Below are 20,340 nucleotides of genomic sequence, written 5' to 3'. Positions count from 1 at the left end.
CCTAAGACAGCAGGAACCTCACATCTTCACTATAGAGCCCCTACTTCCCCCAGTCCTGGAACCCTTGGATAGGGCCCACTTCCCCGTATGCATCTCCCAATCCAAACCAAATAATATTGCATCCGCCGATCACAACCTAACCAAAGCAACGATTGCCATCTCAACATGCTTCACCTCAGACTGTATCCAGAGACTTCACGTGTGGAATGACAACCCTTCAGCTTCATTACTCGGGTGAGAACTTTCCTTTAATAGTACACTTTAATTTCATCTCAGGTAGTTCACTTTCTAACAAAGTCCCATAACCTAGATATACACCAGTTTCTGTGAGAGAGAGCTTATGTGCACACGTATCCATAAACTACTGCAAAATATATACCTGAAAGCAGGATTACACTAGAGTTTGCAGTGAGTACCTCCCTAACACTTCCTCTCCACTATCCCAAGCTTGGGATCCATGATTACTCAACAAATTGTTTGGCTTCATATGTTAACTCTCTTTTCAATCACCAGGTTCCAGATGCCACCAAGATGCTGGCTAGGCTTCCCTGGATTGAAGACCCCACCAATGTGTCCTGGAGCTCAGCTTCCCCAGAGCCCCACCCTACTAGGGAAAGAGAGAGGCAGACTGGGGGTATGGACCGACCAGTTAACGCCCATGTTCAGCGGGGAAGCAATTACAGCAGCCAGACCTTCTACCTTCTGCAACCCTCAACGACCCTGGGTCCATGCTCCCAGAGGGATAGAGAATGGGAAAGCTACCATGGGAGGGGGTGGGTTATGGGGATTGGGTGGTGGGAATTGTGTGGAGTTGTACCCCTCCTACCTTATGCTTTTGTTCACTAATCCTTTCTTAAATAAAAAATTTAAAAAAAAAAAAGAAATTAATGAACTGATTCTAAAATTATGTGAAAATCTAAAGAATCTAAAAATGCAGAAAGCAATCTTGGTGGAGGGGGTGGGACAGATAGTGGAAGAATTACAGTTTGGGGGGAGTAAAATCAGAATGAAAATAATTTGTCCAATTATAAGATAACATTTTAAAACTAATGTGGATAGGAGATTTTCAACAGAGAAAAAGCAAAGGACATTTATATAGTATCTCTAAATGGTATGCATGTCTGGACATACGGAGGTGGCTCACTCAGCTGAGGCCCTTGTTACCATACTCAAGACCCAGGTCATAACATGGAGGCATCTACATGGGGAAAGTTTCACAAAAGGTAGAGTTGTACTGCAGTATCTTTCCTCTCTCTCTTATTCCCAACACACACACACACACACACACACACACACACACACACACACCCTGTTAGGAGTAGTGGAGTCATGTAGGTACAGAGAGCCAGCAATAATCCTGGTGGCAAAAAAAAAAAAAATTCCTACTACTCTTCACTAAAAGGATTTTTTTGAATCTCAGTTACAATTTGTGAATGCATTAAGTAGCTACAAATAAATGCAGTTTATGTTTTTTTCTGCTGCCCATGCCTCTCATCCATAATCTAGGGCCTTGAAGGTGATTGTTGACTTGTACATTCAGATAAAGAGACAGAAGAGACAGAATAGACAAAGAGACAAAAAGACATGATAGCTCAACAACTTTCCCTAGTGCCATGGCTTAAGTCTAGGAGTGCATGGCAAGAGACACAGCTTATCTGATGAGTTAACTCTGGCCCTGCCAAAGGTTTCTTAATAAGGCAGCCTAAAATAAGATAGATTAGTTAAATGAATTCAATAGATCTTTTGGTGCCATGATAAGAGAATCCAGTCAACTGTGAAGCTATGTAAACTAATCCAAGTGATAGATTCTTTTGGGAAAATGGGAAATAACAGTGCACATGAAATGTCATGTGCTCTTATTGCAGTAATGTTGAAACTATGGAAATTTTAATGACTCTTGAGTGTTTCTGAAGATCAAATTCTCAGATGTATGAAAATACACACTAATCAGAGATGTAGTTCAGCAGATCAAGCATAGGTTCTGCATTATGTGAAGCCCTGAGTTTGATCTGGCATCACATGTACTCCACTGTGCTCTGGTCTTTTATAAATAAATTTTTTTTAAGTTAAGTATGCATGTTAAGCATAAAATACACTCTATAAACATTAGCTGTTATTATTTGTCTTGCCTACATTCATATCCTGCTGCCAACTAATGAGACTACCTTAAAGAAGGCAGAAAATGACCACATAAAATTCTATACAATTACACTATGTAGAGATATCGAACAAGTGCAAATTTCCAAGTTTCTTTATAGACATGTTAGGAGAATTAGCCAAGGGAGCAATGAAAGAAAAGCTGGTCAAAAGTTTCTGCTGCCCATCACAATAGTAGAAGAAATAGTATGGATTTTGTTAACTGTTGACCAAAGGGCATAATATCGTTAAGGTCCATTACTATTAACAAAATAAACAAGATCTACCTGTTGGTCTATCTCATATTAAATTCATCAACATACCCAACACTGATTGAAAGAGAAGTCTGTGGGTTTCCTGTGGTGGCAGAAAGGGAAGACACATTAAGTGAAAGGTTCCATATAGTTGCAACCCTGTCTTCTAGTCTAATGTCTATTCTCTCCCATTTTTTTCAAGTACTGCCTCAACTCCACTCTGATCCCTCCTGCAAAAGCTCCTTCTCAGTATATAGTAAGGACACAGATTTTTTTTAACTGAAAATATGTTATTAAAGTACATGAAATGGGGAGTCAGGCTGTAGCGCAGCGGGTTAAGCGCAGATGGCACAAAGCACAAGGACCGGCATAAGGATCCCGGTTCAAACCCCGGCTCCCCACCTGCAGGGGAGTCACTTCACAGGCAGTGAAGCAGGTCTGCAGGTGTCTATCTTTCTCTCCTCCTCTCTGTCTTCCCCTCCTCTCTCCATTTCTCTCTGTCCTATCCAACAACAACAACAATAATAACTATAACAATAAAACAACAAGGGCAACAAAAGGGAATAAATAAAATAAATATTTAAAAAAAAATTTAAAAAAAAAAAGTACATGAAAACAGATTTTCCCTCTTACCCAGAGCACTGCTCAGCTCTGACTTATGACTGGGCCCAAGGGTTGTACCTGGAACTTCTGATGTCTGCAGTATAAAAATCTGTTGCATTATCACTGGTGCTATCTCCTGGGCCCTGAAAATTGCTGTTGTTGTTTTATTGTTCTTGTTTATTTGTTTAATGTACAATGAAAAGTTCTTAAATCAAACGTCTAAAGGGTTTGCATTTATTTTTAATTCTCATGTCTGCGGCTAAGTAAAAGTCTAACTTGTACTGAGTAGGGACAAAATATAAAACAACTCATTAGGGTGCCTTAAGCTGACAGAGAGGAACATTCACTTCTTCCTACCTTCTTCCCAAAGCAAGGGTTTCTGAATGCTAGGTCCACTCAAGAATAGTCCAAAAAACATTAAAAAATGAATTAGTAAAATATTGGAAATAAGAATTTCTTGCTTCTTTCTCAAATATTTTATTTATATGTTTATTTGATAGAGACAGAAAAATTGAGAGTTAAAGGAGATAAAGAGGAAGAGAGACAGAGAAACACCTGCAGCACTGCTTCAATGCAGTGGGAAGCTTCCCTACTGCAGATGGAGACTACGGGTTTGAACTCGGGTCTTTGTTCACTTTTTATTTATTTATTTTTCTTTTGTTGCCCTTGTTGTTTATTGTTGTTTTAGTTATTATTATTGCTGTTATTGATGTCATCGTTGTTAGATAGGACAGAGAAATTGAGAGAGGAGGGGAAGACAGAGGGGGGAGAGAAAGATAGACAACTGCAGACCTGCTTCACCGCCTGTGAAGTGACTTCCCTGCAGGTGGGGAGCTGGGGGTTCGAACCGGGATCCTTGCACTTTGCGTCATGTGCGTTTAACCCGCTGTGCTACCGCCCGGCTCCTTTTGTTCACTTTAATATGTACTCTTGATCAGGTGTGCCACTGCACATTCACAGATTTCTTGTTTTTTTTTTTTTCAGATATTACTCTATTATTTCATTGATGTACTATATTCATTGCACAACAAGAAAATAAGATATTTCACAGCAAAAACAAACTACCTTTGAATAATGGATTTTCAGGAAATCACCTAGTTTTCCCAAAAAGGAAAACACAGATTTTTTTTTTTCTCGTGGTAAATGTGTCAGAGCCCAAGATGGTGACCACCATTTTGTAGAAGGACAGGTCGATAAAACTGGGATACTCCCAGCCTGCCAGACTTTCTGTCTGAAGGCATAGTGAAGGCTCTCTTTTATACAAAGTTTCGTATGTCATGTTTATTGAAGGTAGATATATAATATAGACCTAGAGTAGTTTTTTAGATAGAAACGCTGGAACTTAGCTCTTTCAATTGCCTTTTTCATTGCTAGCAGCTAACAGCCTTAAAAAGTTATACTTTCATTACATTTTATCAGTATCTATGGATTTCATTATGACATACAGTGGCATCTAATTATTGTTTTCTACTTGAAGGGATTGAAAATCCTTCTTCTTAAGCTTTACAAGATGTTGGAATGTCAAATACCCTTTGCTGTTGTGTCTCTTGACACATTCTATTCATATTTTTCCACTGAATCCACAGTGCTTGACTCTAATACCAACGTTAAAATATGGGATTAGTGTCACTATTTAATTTTCTTAACAAGCTATGAAACAATAATACATGTTTTAATTGTATTTTAAAAGAGAGAATAAGTTGCTAAAAAGCTTAAAATTTCCTGGCAACTGTGAAATCATTCTGTACAGAAATGAAGAAGTGTATGCACTATGCTAAAAAAAATGTTACCAGATAAGTGGTTCTTGGAGTGGAAGACATGATTTTCTTTAGTTATGTGGTTCATGACGTTGCCAAGTATTAACTGAGCCATGTAAATATTCCTTCACACAGAATAGCATTTGTGGAAATGGGATAATTCAAATCACTATTAAATTAATGCTAGCTGGGGGTCAGGCGGTGGCACAGTAGGTTAAGCACATGTGGCGCAAAGCACAATGACCAGCGTGAGGATCCCGGTTCGAGCCCCGGCTCCCCACCTGCAGGGGAGTCGCTTCACAGGCGGTGAGACAGGTCTGCAGGTGTCTATCTTTCTCTCCCCCTCTCTGTCTTCCCCAGCTCCATTTCTCTCTGTCCTAATCAACAGCGAACAACATCAACAATGGTAATAATAATAACCACAAGGAGGCTACAACAACAAGGGCAACAAAAGGGGGGAAAATGGCCTCCAGGAGCGGTGGATTCATGGTGCAGGCACCGAGCCCAGAAATAACCCTGAAGGAAAAAAAAAAAATAGTGCTAGCTAGCTTCTGGTTCTTTTTGTTAAAACAACAGATGGAAATGAAAAGGAAACATAGTTCAGCCATAGAATTTCACAAAAAAGGAAAACAAAAAGAGAAAAAGTAGGCTAGATTCAGTCTTTAAGTATGCTTGATTTATCAACCATGCTACAGTCAAGGCAAGCTCACTGGCATTGGAAGGCAGACCTAGAGAAGAGAAAATTCTTGAGTTTTATTTTTCAGTTATTCATTCACTTGAGTCCCTTCCCTCCTATATCTGACTACCAAGTTAACAAGGTCAGTAAACCATCTGTGGCGAGTCTCCAGAATTAAAGTGTTATTTCCTCAGCACCTGAAATGGCCACTGAGGAAATTTAGTTTGCCAACTGCTCTAACTTGAACCAGAACTTCAGCTTCCATTCCAGATTTCCTGAGTTTGCTCAGTGTCTTCTCATCTCCAAGTCAGCCTTCTCTACCACAAGACAAAGTGCTCTAATATTGTCCTGCTTTTATGACCACAATGGTATGCCCTAAGATAAAAGTCCAACTGTCTTAAACAAAGTGTGACATGAGTAGGAAGGAAAGAAGCTGTAGTATACTGGTATCCACTAAGTTTATAAAAGACCATGATTATATTTAAGAAGCAAAATAATATAAAGTGTCATTAAGCAAACTCCTAATATAAACTAAGGGTGTAAAAACATAACTCTATAATTAGGCATCAGTGATCCATGTGGTACAGTATGGTAAAGTGTAATTCTTGTCTCCAGGCCAAACCACTTATTGAAACTAACTAGATTAAAAGCAATAAACCTTGGGACAACTAGAATGGCAAAATAGCAAGTCAAGAAAAAATTCTACAGTGGGAAGAACAAATACAGAACACAACATCACTATTACTTTCCATTATCCACATCAACAACATTGCCTTGAAAGAAGATATACAGGTGAAACAGTTAATGCAAAAGAGATGCTCAATAAATACTAGTTTTTTTTCTCTTAACTAACTCTATTCCCTAGCTTTAGGGAATTTCATTAAATAGCGTAGGAGCCATTTAATATTTACATCAATGACCTCCCAGAAACTTCCTCAAGGAAGTTCATCTACGCCGATGACATCTGCTGTGCAACTCAGGCATCCAAGTTCGACATCCTTGAGGAAACACTCACGAAAGACATGTCTCTGATATCTGATTACTGTAAAAAATGGCGACTAATCCCTAGCACTGCAAAAACGGTATCATCTGTTTTCCATCTACACCATGCCTCGGCCTCGCGTGAGCTTAATGTGCAGCTTGGTGATACGAGAATCCGGCATGAAGCCCAGCCAGTCTATCTTGGCGTTACTCTTGATCGCACTCTGTCATTTCACAAACATCTCATAAAAACTGCAGCAAAGGTGAGCGCGAGGAATAACATCATTGCAAGACTGGCCAGCTCCTCATGGGGCGCGAGCGCTTCCACACTACGATCATCATCTCTGGCATTATGCTATTCCACTGCAGAATACTGTGCCCCAGGATGGTTCCGTAGCCCCCTTGTCCACTTGATCGATTCCAAATTATATTCCTCCATGAGGATCATTTCTGGAACCATCCGTTCCACCCCGGTTCCATGGCTGCCAGTTCTTAGCAACATCGCCCCGCCAGATATTCGTCGGGATGTGGCATCATCTAAGTTCATTTCCCACGTCTACGCTCGACCAGACCTGCCAATATACACGGATATCTTCGCCCACCCTGTCCAACGCTTGACGTCTCGTCATCCAATCTGGTCCCCTACGCCTACACTGAACTTCTCTGTTCCAGACTCTTGGAAACAGAAGTTGGCAGTCAGCTGAGGTAAAGAACAAACACCTCATCACAGATCCCTGCAAGCGTCAACCCGGCTTTGACCTAGCACATTATGATTGGGCCCTCCTCAATCGCTCTCGAACAGGCCATGGCCGGTGCGCCACTATGTTCCACCGCTGGGGAGCCAGAGATGACCCGAACTGCCCCTGTGGCTACAGACAGACCATGACTCATATAGTCAACGACTGCCACCTCTCCAGATTCAAAGGAGGTCTCGAAACTTTACATCAGGCTCAACCTGACGCTATTAACTGGCTACGGAAGAAGGGCAAACGCTAGAAGAAGAAGGGAATTTCATCAAATACTCAGCAGTTTCTGTGGATGCCCATGTAATACTGGAAACAAAAAGACAAAATACTAGTTAAATGTAGTTAAACAATCTAGAATAATGATCTAGTTAAAATAATGATGTCACAAGGAAAATTATCACTATGGCTTTTTTGTGTGGAGTTGTACCCCTCCTACCTTATGGTTTTGTTCGTTAATCCTTTCTTAAATAAAAAATTTTTAAAAATTTCTTTATTGGGGGATTAATGTTCTATAGTTGACAGTAAATACAATAGATTTTATATGTATAAAATTTCCCATTTTTTCACATTAACAATACAACCCCCACTAGGTCCTCTGCTATCATGAGCACATGCGCAAGCACCTGGATTCAAGACCCAGATCCCCACCTACAGAGGGAAAGCTTTGCTTGGTGAAGCAGGGATGTAGGTGTTTCTTTCAGTTTCTCTTCCTCTCTGTCTCCCCTTCCTATTTGATTTCTGGCTCTCTTTATCCAATAAATAAGAGTTTTTAAAAAAGAAGAATAGTACTGCCTTAAAGTGGTTGATTAGTATGCAAAAAAGCAAACGATTTGTAAAATAAATAATAAATGAGACAAAACTCTAATGTGACTAAAAATGAAGTTCCTGCTGAAGTAACTAAAGTTATACTTCATTTCAGTTAAATTATATCAGCATCTGTCTCTATTCTGAAAAATGACTGGGTTAAGCTGCCAAGTTAGACTGAACTGCACTTCAGAGTCAATGCTATAATTCTGCAATTGCCCATAACTCCCAAATAATCAAAGCATGGTTGGAAACGTAGACAAACTACAGTTCTGGCTCTAGGGAGCATATCTTCAAACATTACTAAAAGAGAATTACTTGAGTGAATCTGAACTTTTTTATACTTGAAAAAGAACATTTTATGCAAGAGGGGCAATCAAAATGTTCTTAACCAAAGAGCCAGATTCTACAAATTCCCTCTGGTTAACTGTCTAATATTTTGGGAAGGAATGCATACTTAAGAATAGCTAGCAAGTACTATCAAGGATGTTTCACAAATCTAATCTTTTAAAACCCTCTAGAGAATATTGTAAAGGAAATTTACAAACACTAAAATGTTTACATCAAAAGAAGACACTGCTACTAGTGAGATTACATAATGTTTTCCACATCTTTCACAAAGTGTACTAAGTCTAAAGTAGATCTGTAGGGGAGGATAATTTCTTTTTTATTATTATATTATTTATTTATTTATTATTGGACAGAGACAGAGAGAATTTGAGAGGGTAGGAGGAGACAGAGAGACAACCTGTAGCCCTACTTCACCACTTGTGAAGCTTCCCCCCAGCAGGTAAAAACCAGGGGCTTGAACCTGGGTCCTTGCACACTGTAATGTGTGCATTTAATCAGGTGTGCCACCACCTGGCCTTGAGGAGTGTGATTTATAAATTACCTAAGAGCTCTCCCTCTCTCTCCCCCTTCCCTCTCTCTTTCTCTTTCTCTCTCTCTCACTCTCTCTATCCATCTCCCTTTCTCTCTCCCTCTCTCTCACTCTATCTGTCTCTCCCATGTTCTAACATGTGGATGTTCTCAATTTTCCCAAATAAAAATAAATATAAATAAATAAATAAATAAATTACCTAAGGTGACTTTTTCCCCCTGCACCATCCACTTATGAAACACATTAGTAACATGAACCTGATTGTATCACAATTAAGAGCACTGTCTTAAAACCCTGAATCTAATAGTAACTATCATTCACTACAGAGATAATAGAATGATAATTCTAACTACAGAACTAAGAAATACTAAAACAAGAACATATGAACACAGGCAAAGAACTAAGTGACTGCCACTAGCCAATATTTTTGGGGTTGAGGCTTGGAATTCAACAAGTGTCAGTTGAGAAGGTATTTCTATTCAAGTATCTATCAATTACTAAATGAATTTATCAGGGAAGGAAATAAACCTCTCTAACCAGGGTTTCCTATCCTGAAGTAAGGTTGCTAATACTCATGTGCACCACCAGCAATGGTAGTAGTGAAAAAAGAATGTGGTGGTACAATATTCACTTCTGAGGCCTTATGCTGTGCCATGAATTGAAGACAACACAGTGAGACAGGCCCACTACTGTTTATAGACAAAGAAGCTGAGGCTAGGAAATAAGAGGTTACAGGGCTGTACCTGTGTTGCTGTGTAATGTAAGTGTGAACACAAACTATTCTGACTCTAGAGGTCACGTTCTGGTTCACCACTCAACATGCATTCTCAGCATCATCTAATGAGGTAGTGTTATTGACTGCACATTGTAAATGGCAAAACATCATAGATATGGAGTGCACATTTTCAACTTGCTAAGATGTATTTTCTGCTGAATATACAATACTATTCTTAGCAAGGAAGAAGTATGAATGAATATGCAACGTAAGACCTAAAACAATGGAAAGTTTTTAAAATAGATAAGACAGCTGGTGATGTAATTTTTTACATTTGCAAACTCATACACTTCTACACAAAGCACTTACCCACAAACATCTAGTATCTCTCAAGATGCCAGTGGAATTTGCTGTAATCGTTAAAAAGCAGAGAGATCTGTATGGGGTCATAGCCCCCCAAGTCCTTACTGATGTCTTAGCAGGCTGCTCACAGGAGGTTATTAGAGACATAGGACAAGCATGTTAGGCTGCAAATAGTCTGTGGCCAGGCCTCCAAGGGATAACAAAGGGCTGCAAGCTAATAAAGCTAAGTGTCAATATGATGCTCTACCCTTCGCATTGCAGCCAAAAACAATTACTGGACCAGGAAGCTAACAAAGGCATATAACTATATCTACATTGCTGTAAAAACTTCTAAGAATTTAAAACAAAAGATTCAATTCATCATGGATAGGTAAACTTACTGTCAAAATTACATGTAATTTGGTTGCAAAGTCTCTAAAGCTAAAAGAATAGTATCCCCCAAAACTTGCCAACCTAGTCTGAATCAATGGTAGATGACTACTCATAGAAACAGAATCAATCTTAAGGGAACTGCTCAAAGAAAAAACTACACTTCTATTATTTCTGAGATTATCTTCATTCTGAGATTATCTTCATTCCTCCCAGGCTTTCATGATGTCCACTTATTCAATCTCCAGCAGAAAGACATCAAATGTTCATGACCATCCTCTTTCCCTTTATCCTGTTGTTGCTCTTTACTTCTTCTAAAAGAGAGGGGCTAAGCTCCAAAGTCAGAGTTCAGTTACAGAGATTAGACACTAAATGACACAACATCCCTCTGTTCCCGACTACAGAACTTTCACTACTATGGGTTAAATCTTTGTATCTGAGTGAGAGGGGAAAAGATATCACAGCACCAAGTCTCCCTCAACTCTCATTGCAACGAGACCCAGGCTAGAATCTGGTTTCATGTTCAGGAAAGATCACATGCCTTTTCACCTTCACTCCTGGATATGGACAGTACACATCTGTGCCACCTAACTTAGCAGCCCTATAGAAGAGACAAAAGCATGACAGGCACAAAGAGTTTTCACTCATTCATCTGTTCACTGATTCATTCAAGTCAATATTTATGTATTGTGTTTAGCATGTACCAGGCACTGATACATCCACGGCAAATACTAAAAAATAACAATGCATGCTCCCTTGGTTAAAGAAATTCATAGTCTAGACATGTCAACAATGAAAAAACACTGTAGAGTAATAGCATGCTAGGCATGTATCTTCTATACAAGATTCATATGAAATTGTGGCATCAGGGAGAGGACAGTAAGCCTTACCAAATTTGGGTTGATCTTATGTCGAAAGCAGGTGATGTTTACCACATATGGCCAATCATCAGGCTCCATTAGAACCCCAGCAGCATGAGCACATGTGACATGGAAGGAGGCTGGGCAGCGGCCATAGGAACACTGGATGCAGGCTCCAGAGACTTTCTTAACACGATGTCTACAGAAGATGCATTTCTTAAAGGTTAAAAGAGAGAAGAGTGTCAGTACAAACACTGTAAGTCAGCCAATTCCCATACTTCATAGAATAACAGCTAGTAGACATGGGGAAAAGGAAATGATTGCATCAACAAATCTAGACCATCTGGAGGCCCTGATGGTGAGAACAAGTGTAACAATAGCGATGTACTTTCAAAGAAGCAAACTGCTATGGTCACATATTACCAGACATATGTTGAAATCCTCCTGTGGTTAGTAAAACCAAACCTTTTCACACAAGCTTTTCTAGACATAGAGGCAAGAAAAATATGCCCCATGGGCATTCCTGTAAATCACCCATGAATACTGAGGTGACTTCTGTTTTACCTTCTGCATGGCAAACCTCTATGTTCATTAAGAGGGAGAATGTGTACTTGGTGGACAGCAGCATCTTAAATTAGATGATGTCTTCAAAAACTACTCAAATAACACAGATGAGCTAATTTTTCCATTTACAAGGAAATATCAAGTGTTAAATGTGGAAAGCAAAGGCTCGAGTGTTTAATAAACCATATCTGAACCTTTGTGACTAAAAAATGTATGTCCCCAACATGATAAAACTGAAAATCACCCCCAAAGGGCATAATTTTGGTGTGTATCTATAGCTTCTTCTTCTTTTTGCCTCCAGGGTTATCGTTGGGGCTCAGTGCCTACACTATGAATTCACTGCTCCTGATGGCAACCCCCCCCCATTTTTTTATTGGATAGGACAGAGAAATTGAAAGAGGAGGGTAAGATATATATATATATATATATATAGAGAGAGAGAGGGGGGGGCGGGAGACAGAGGGAGAGAGAGAGAGAGAGACAGAGAAAGTCAGACATCTAGAGACCTGCTTCACCACTTGTGAAGCTTGCAGGTGGGAAGCTGGGGGCTTGAACTGGGATCCTGTGCAGTTCCTTGCACTTTATACTTTGTATGCTTAACCCAGTGCGCTACCGCCCAGCCCTCTATCTATAGTTTCCTATGCCTAGGGAAGTGAGAATGAAAATGAAAACAGCAGTAATAACTACACAATCTGAAAATTAAATTGTATGCAATTAGTGTTACACAGTATCAGAGCATATGGTATGAGAGATAAGAAAAACCTAAACCAAACAGCTTTACTACATCTAAGATTTGTGAACTAATACTTCATGTTTAGAGGGGGAAATGACTGTATAACAACACAGGGTCAGGTTCAGAAAACATAAGAAACAGAATGGTCAAAAAGCTAGACTTCTTGGGGCTGTGCAGTGTCACACCTGGTTAAGCACACATAATATGAAATGCAAGGATCTAGGTTCAAGCCCCTAGCCCCTCACTGGCAGGGGGGATGTTTTACAAGTGGTGAAGCAGATCTGCAGATGTCTATCTTTCTGTTTTCTCTCTCCCTCTCTATCTCTTCTTTTCCTCTCAATTTTTCTTTGTCCCATCAAATAAAATAAATAAATAAATGAATGAATGAATAAAAATTTTAGAAAGTGACAAGATCAGAAGAGAAAACACAAGTAGAACCTGAACTGGAATTGGCATATTGCACGAAAGTTAAAGACTCTGGGGTGGGTGGGTGAGTGGGGGAGAATACAGATCCAAGAAGGATGACAGAGGACCTAATGGGGGTTGTACTGTTATATGGAAAACTGGGAAATGTTATGCATGTACAAACTATTGTATTTACTGTTGAATGTAAAACATTAATTCCCCAATAAAGAAATAATTTTTTAAAAAGTGGTCACCAGGAGCTAACATGATGCCAACTGGACTTCCCTGGACAGACAACCCAACCAGTGTGTCCTGGAGCCCTGCTTCCCCTGATCCCCACTAGGACAAGACAGAGACAGGCTGGGAGTATGGATTGACCTGTCAACGCCCATGTTCAGCAGGGAAGCAATTACAAAAGCCAGACCTTCCACCTTCTGCAACCCATAATGACCCTGGGTCCATATTCCCAGAGGGATAAAGAATAGGAAAACTACTGGGGGGAGGGAATGGGATATGGAGTTCTGATGGTGGGAATTGCGTGGAGTTGTACCCCTCTTATCCTATAATTCTGCCATTTCCCTTTTTAAAAATAAAAATTAAAAAAGAAGGAAAAGAGTTAAAGGATATATATATATATATATATCTTTAGTGCAAGAGATTCAGAAAGTACAGTGTACGTTTATCTATTCCACTGTGTCAAAGGCAGAATCCTCAGGCGAGTATGATTTATAGAGCATTATACTTTCTTGAGGGACTGGATTTCCATACTTATTCCAATGGCATAGGCCATTAAGGCTCCTAATGGATTAAGGAATTAATGAAGTATCTGGCAATGAGACTTTGTGTATCATTAGATTCCTGGAACATACAGCCTGGCAAAGGGCATCAAGAAATGATGAGCTGTGAAGGAGCTGGAAGTTTACAGAACATTCCCTTTCTTTAAAAAAAAAAAAAGATATGATTTTTAGTATGTTTTTATTGTTGCTTTGCCAATTTAATGAGTCTTTCTTATTCTACAAATTAGCAGGTAATACCAAAACAGGCACAAATGCTTTCCACTCTAATGTATATTTCCCTTACAGACAAATATAAAGCTGATGATAATAATATATTAGCTAATCCATTTTTTCTTCTGCTCTCTAAAAACGTTTTTGTAGTCACTACACACACTGCAAGCTAACATTTTCACCTCCAACAGGAAGTTGTGTTGGAGTCAATGGAAGTCACTAATAATACAAGTCATAGACTTAAGACTGAAACTTTCATTTTTATTACAACTCCTTAGATATAGGCTTTAGAATAGAATTCTATTTTTCAAATCTGATCTGTAAAATTTATGTCCTACTCATCTGTATTCATTAAGCCAATTACTCATGTGCCAATACTGGCCAACACTGGGGAAACACTGATATGATCAAGTCTGCAATCTACAACAAAAAGCTTTTAGTTTGGGGAAGGAGACAGTTATGTAAACAAATTAGCCAGAGGGAAAAATATAATGCAACAGCTGTCAAATGAGAGTAAGAGTCACTAGGAGCAGAGAGAAGAACAGACTAATAATACCAAGAGAAATCAGTTGTTCAGTGAGAGAGAAGGAGGCTTCAAAAAGAGGCAAAGGGGGGGAGGTTCACAGAGGACAGACACTGGGGAGTTATGAGAGACATTAATTAATATGCAGCCTCACATTGCTAGTGCAACAAACAACTGCTCTGATCTTAATACCCTAAGTATGTTATAAATAGTAGACACTATTGAAATGGTACAGTGAAACTCAATTCTGTATTCTCCTGCATCTTTGCTTTTAATAAGATTCATCCCATCACATTGCCCCACCCCATAAAAAGCTATTGTTATCCTTCAAATTCAACCTATTAAAATAGATGGCTTATGATAACATGTTCATTGAATTAAATCCTTTATGCTATGTATCAGAGGGCATTTATCTCATTGCCTTTTGTTTGGTGATATTTACACAGCAAATGTAGTGCTTCAACACCAGATCAGGTGCTCCATTGGAAAGTGTTGGGGGGTGCAGCTCATTGGCAGAGTCTGCCGTTTGTCATAGAAATGCTGCCCCAGAGGATTTAGAGGACCAGTGACATCAGTGACTGGAGGTGAACTCTGAGCTCACCTTGAAGGACTAGCAGGTCTTAGTCTTCATGCAGCAGGGATGAGGAAGGAGGAAGGAGATTCTAAAAGATGTAACAAAACTCAGAGGTGAGGAAGTTAGGCAGTGGTACACCTGGTAGAATGTACATGTTACTAGGCGTGCACAAGGATCCAGGTTCAAGCAAGCCCCGAGTCCTACCTGTGAGGGCAGCTTTAAGAGTGGTGAAGTAGCACTGCAGGGGTCTCTCTCTCTCTACCTCCCCTTTCTCTCTCAATTTCTCTCTGCCTCTATCAACAAAAGAAAAATCTCAGAGGCAAGAAAACATGAGACAAAAATGAATTAAGAAACAGGGGCATAAATAAAGGATGAGAGGCTGGAGGGGAAAAAAAAGTTCACCAAAGATCTTGAACAGTACTTTCATTTGCCAAAGCAAGAGACTGGCAGTGGCTTAGTAGTGATAGCTAATTTTCAGACTGAAAACAGAATTACCATTTATTATAATTTTCTGCATGGCTTGGGTTTAACCCTCAACCCAACTTAAGAAATCAATATGACCTTTGGCTAAGAATGCCTGTTGATCAAGCATGTCTCTTTTCTTTACTCCAGTGGGGTTGAACAGATTCTACTTATCTTACTATCAAAGGCACCTGTAACGGTGTACAAATTAAACATCTGGAGAATACCTTGGCCAAGTATCACACTCCTCCTATCTTCCCTATGTGGGAAGTATTTATAGTAGTTATAAAGATTATGAAGTCAGACAGACCTGGTTTTGAATGCTAGCTCAATAGCATCACAGAAATAGAAAAGAAAAAAAAAAAAAGAACATGATCTGAACACAAATGCAGAAGAAGGGCAAAGAAGGTTGTGGGAAAACAGGTTAATATAAAAATGTGGCCTGCATTGATCAGAAAATAGAGCTTATCCTGTGCACTTATTACTGAGGCTATGTAAAAATCCAGTCATAAAAACAACATTTGCAAATAAATAAAATAGGCAATATCACAATCTACTATTCAAAAAGAACTTCACTGATAGGAAATCTCTCAGTCATAAAGCATCAATGTTATATTAGCTGAAAAGAGCCAATCACTTATAATTTCTACTTCTCTAACAGTCCATTTGTGTCTCACCCTTCATTGCATTTACAGGGCAAAGGGGGCATACAATCATAGCATGTAGCATACATAAAAAATCTTATCCTAATGAAATATTAAGGGTCACTAAGCATCTAATGAGCTAGAAAGAAGGCCTCCTAAACCACAAAATATTCTTTATGTATTTCTGTATTTGTATTTTTATTTCTTCTAATATTAATATTAAAAGAAACCTGTTTCCCAGAGGAAATTCTATTACTTACAGTTAATGCTTATAAAAGATCAAACAAAATATCCTTGGAAAAAAGCACTTTAAGTTGACCACAGATTACTAAATTATTTATTTGAAAGAAAAGACCACCCTCTCCTAAAACTACCTATAGCTAAACCCTGAAAAAGCCCCTGATATGTATGCAATACATACTGAAAAATCTACCCAGGTTTGTAAATTTATCACTTAGAAACTCTGTTTGTTCTCTCCCTAAATCAGTATTAAAACATGACCATACTTTAGTCACTTAATTCTCAATAGTAAATTTAAAAATAAGGAAAACTTTCCTGTTAACCTAATTTAGGAAGGCTGGTTTACAAGGTCTCTACTGCTCCAAGGACAGGTAGGAAAAAAAAAACATTATTAGGACTATCAGATATGATTTGCTATTGGCATTACCAAATCAAGGGCTAGAAAACATTTTCAATTAGTTTCTGACCTCAAGTCTGAAAACCTACAGATATCGGGGGGAGGGAGTATATGTCAAGATAATGATGAATTATCCTTAGCATACAACCAACATCTGAAAAGTATTGTTTTTTTTTTTCTTTTATTGGGGGATTAATGGTTTACAGTTGACAGTAAAATACAATCGTTTGTACATGTGTGTCGGGCTGAGCTTCACTGACGGGAGACAGACGACCAGGGACTCATGGTTGAGCTGTACGCAGTATCTCTTTATTCATGCAGGACACAGCGCAATCTATACCAAGCTAGACTAAACTAACAACTAACTAAAATGAACAATGTTGTCTTTATATATACTTCCCAAGTAGGGTGTGAACAGGATGTGACGCAGAGAGGGTGGAAAGAAAAGTGACTGGTGAAAATCAGGGTGTGACAAGGAAAGGATCAGGGTGTGACAAGGAGAGGGGGTGGAGCAGATGAGAATTCTACCACTAAACCACCAATGCCCTGGAGGGAAGGTGGTGCTTTATGTAAATGTAAAAGTGATTTATGTAAATAGACGGCAGTGGTTATGTAAATAGAATACAGTGGTTATGTAAATAGAATGCAGTGTTAAGCAGGGGGGATTTAAACCAAATGAAACAGAAGGGGTTTTTAAAAGCAGTATTAGAAGATACCAACACATGTGTAATGTTTCCCAGTTTTCCACAAAATAATACAGCCCTCACTAAGTCCTCCTCTACCATATTTTTCCAGGACCTGAAACCTCCCCCCACCCCCATCACAGAGTCTTTTACTTTGGTGCAATACACCTAGACTATTGTTTAGTCAACGTCTAATTTATGACTTTTTTGAGGGGGGAGTTTATAATTTCTCAGATACCTGTCCCTTGCATACTCACTGAAACTGTATTCATTTATTGTGATCTGGGACAGAGTAGTAAAGGCAGCTCCCATACACTTTGCATGAAGAAACTGTCTCATAATCCTGGTCTCATGAACTCCTCTTATAACCATATTCCCACAAGCATTTTCTTAACATTCTCAATGAAAATTTTACTCATATTCTGGCTGTATATACTTATCTTGGGAAATGGTACTTATTTGAATGGTTAGGATATGTAAAAAATAAAGCAACCTAATCATTTTTCTTTGATAACTACACAAGCTGTTATGCTGAGGTGTTCTTCTTCCTATGAATACTGGAATCTGTCCTAAGGCCTCTGAATAAAACTGACTCTTATTAGAAACTGTCACTCATGGGTTGTTCTGTCTGAGGTCTACTTCAACTTCTTCATCTCTTATCTTTCAATTACTCCAGTAGCAGATCACATTGAGAAAAATTATGTGTCTCCAAATGAAACTGAGAGCATGGTGATGCAAAGTTATGAGGACAACAGAGTGCAGATATATCCAGGTGACCTTTTTGAGAAAAAACAAAACAAAACAAAAAAACACCTTTCCTGTGGAGACAACTGCAGTCCTGAGAAAAATGGGTTCATGTTAGGGTTCCCGAGTGAATGTGGAAGGTTTATTCCTGAGGCCATTCCCTCTCTCCTGAGGTCTGTAACCACTGCCTTACACCACTCAAAATTTATAAAATGGGCTGCCTCAGCAGAAAAAAAAATCACCTCATGTTTAAGATAAGTTTGGGTGTTTTGATGTTAAGTAGCCCTTAGGGTTATGTAGAAATCATTTTGTACTTTCCAATTCAGGGAATGAACAAAATGCAGTAAAACAGATTCTAATATAAGGTTTAGGAATGATCCTAACTTTGTCCTAATTCAAAAACATAACATGAGAGTACTTCTAGATTATTTAGGTAAACTTGCTTTGAAACTTAGTAAATTTGGAGCAGGGCATCAAAGTAAAAACCCTGGGGTGAGTGTCAGTGTGGATGTTCAGGCTTCATGGGGCAGGGAGTAGGAAGTGGGGGGAAGGATGGGATGGGACACAGTCTACTGGTGGTGGGAATGGTGTTTATATATACCCCTATTAATTTGTAGTCATATAAATCACTATTTAATTAATATGAGAGAAGAAAGATTGAATGTCTCAAACTTTTAAAAGCACAGAGACTCTTTTTAATACACAGAGTCTTTGATATGTTGACTCTCTTAAAAGCTTAGACCAGGGAAAACAGAAGCAACCTGTGGCACAGCTATATACAAATAATGTCAAAGGACATAAATTATGGTGATGTTGTGTATGGTACAGCAAATCCTAACAAAGGGATTCTTCAAAATTAACCCAATTGCTAAATAATGTGATTATAGCAATAACTATCTATTGTCTTCTTAAACCCTAAGACAGCAGGAACCTCTGGCTTCCTCTATAGAGCCTATATTTCCCCCAGTCCTGGAACCTCTAGGGTGGGGCTCACTTTCCTGCATGCTCCTCTCAATTCATACCAAATGATATTGAATGGGCTGAACCCAATCTAATCAACACAACGAGTACCACTTCAGCATGCTTCATCACTTCAGACTGTGTCCAGAGACGTCCAGGCATAAAATGTCAACCCTTCACCCTCATTACTCGGATAAGACCTTTCCTTTCATGGGATTCTCTAATTACATTCCAGGCAGTTCACTTCCTAACAAAGTCCCAAAACCTAGATATAAACCAGGTCCCATGAGATAGAGCATATATTCACATGTATCCATAAGTCAGGGCAACATACATACCTGAAAGCAAAAGTACACAAGAGTCTGCAGTCAGTCTGTATAAAGTTCATAATGAAATAGTGTCTACTTAGACTTAGATACCCTCCTCACTTACTTCCTATTACAGTTCTCTCACTCACTCCAAAGCTAACCTTATCAAAGCAAGGACTGCAAAAGCTGAATAAGGGCAAGAGACTGGCATACTTTAATGATGACTCTTTAGTCACTATCAGGTCACCCCATCAGCTGGGGCCCTATTCAGGGAGTCCTGAGATTCCCAGATAGACATGATGAGTCTAGATCTCGAATAAATCCCTCTGTCCATTGTTACCGGTCATTTCTATCAGGAACAACAAAATAAACCCCTTTGTGTGCCCCCCAAAGGACGTTGCCCTCAACTTAGATCAACAATGGTGGAGAATGAAGCACTGATGCAGGTGTCTCTCTTTCTCCCTCCCCCTTCCATCTCTTTTTCTGTCTCTATCCAATGAATAAGTAGGTAAATAACAAAAATTAAGAAGTGCATTTTACTATAACACAAACTAAATTTTTAAATATCTTAACAATCAGATCAAGACTGTTGTTTCCTTTGTAAGCCTTGGTATTTTATTTGAGGTCTTTAAAGACATTTGTCTAAAAAGAGAGCACATTTGTTTTACCAAAAACTGTCATAGGACTCCATAAAAACAATACATTAGTACTTGATGCAAATTAACTTAAAAAACCTATAGTTATTGGACAAGGATGTTGTGGTATATGGCATGGAAAGTTACACTGTGACTAGGGGGGTCTAACCTGAGTGTGTGAAATCCAGATTCAATCCAAGTGTTACATATATCAGAGTGGTATTCTGATTCTTTCTCTTATCAATCAATCAGTAATTATTTAAAATATAAATGATTGGGCCAGTAAGATAGCTCACCTGAATAGTATGCCAGTTTTC

General features: G+C 38.9%; 1 protein-coding gene across 2 annotated transcripts in view; it reads right to left on the bottom strand.

Annotated features, from left to right (window-relative positions):
• Window positions 1–20,340, bottom strand: part of KDM4C (lysine demethylase 4C) — a 397,677-nt gene that overhangs the window by 63,827 nt on the left and 313,510 nt on the right. For both annotated transcript variants that reach the window (XM_060199547.1, XM_060199548.1), the window contains one exon: window positions 11,175–11,360. In XM_060199547.1, coding sequence (XP_060055530.1) covers window positions 11,175–11,360 — 186 coding nt within the window. The remainder of the gene's footprint in view (window positions 1–11,174; window positions 11,361–20,340) is intronic.

This window comes from Erinaceus europaeus, chromosome 10 (assembly GCF_950295315.1).
Source record: "Erinaceus europaeus chromosome 10, mEriEur2.1, whole genome shotgun sequence".
Lineage (NCBI taxonomy): Eukaryota > Metazoa > Chordata > Mammalia > Eulipotyphla > Erinaceidae > Erinaceus > Erinaceus europaeus.
The sequence above is the reverse complement of the archived record's forward strand: the minus strand, read 5'-3'. Positions and strand labels throughout refer to the sequence as shown.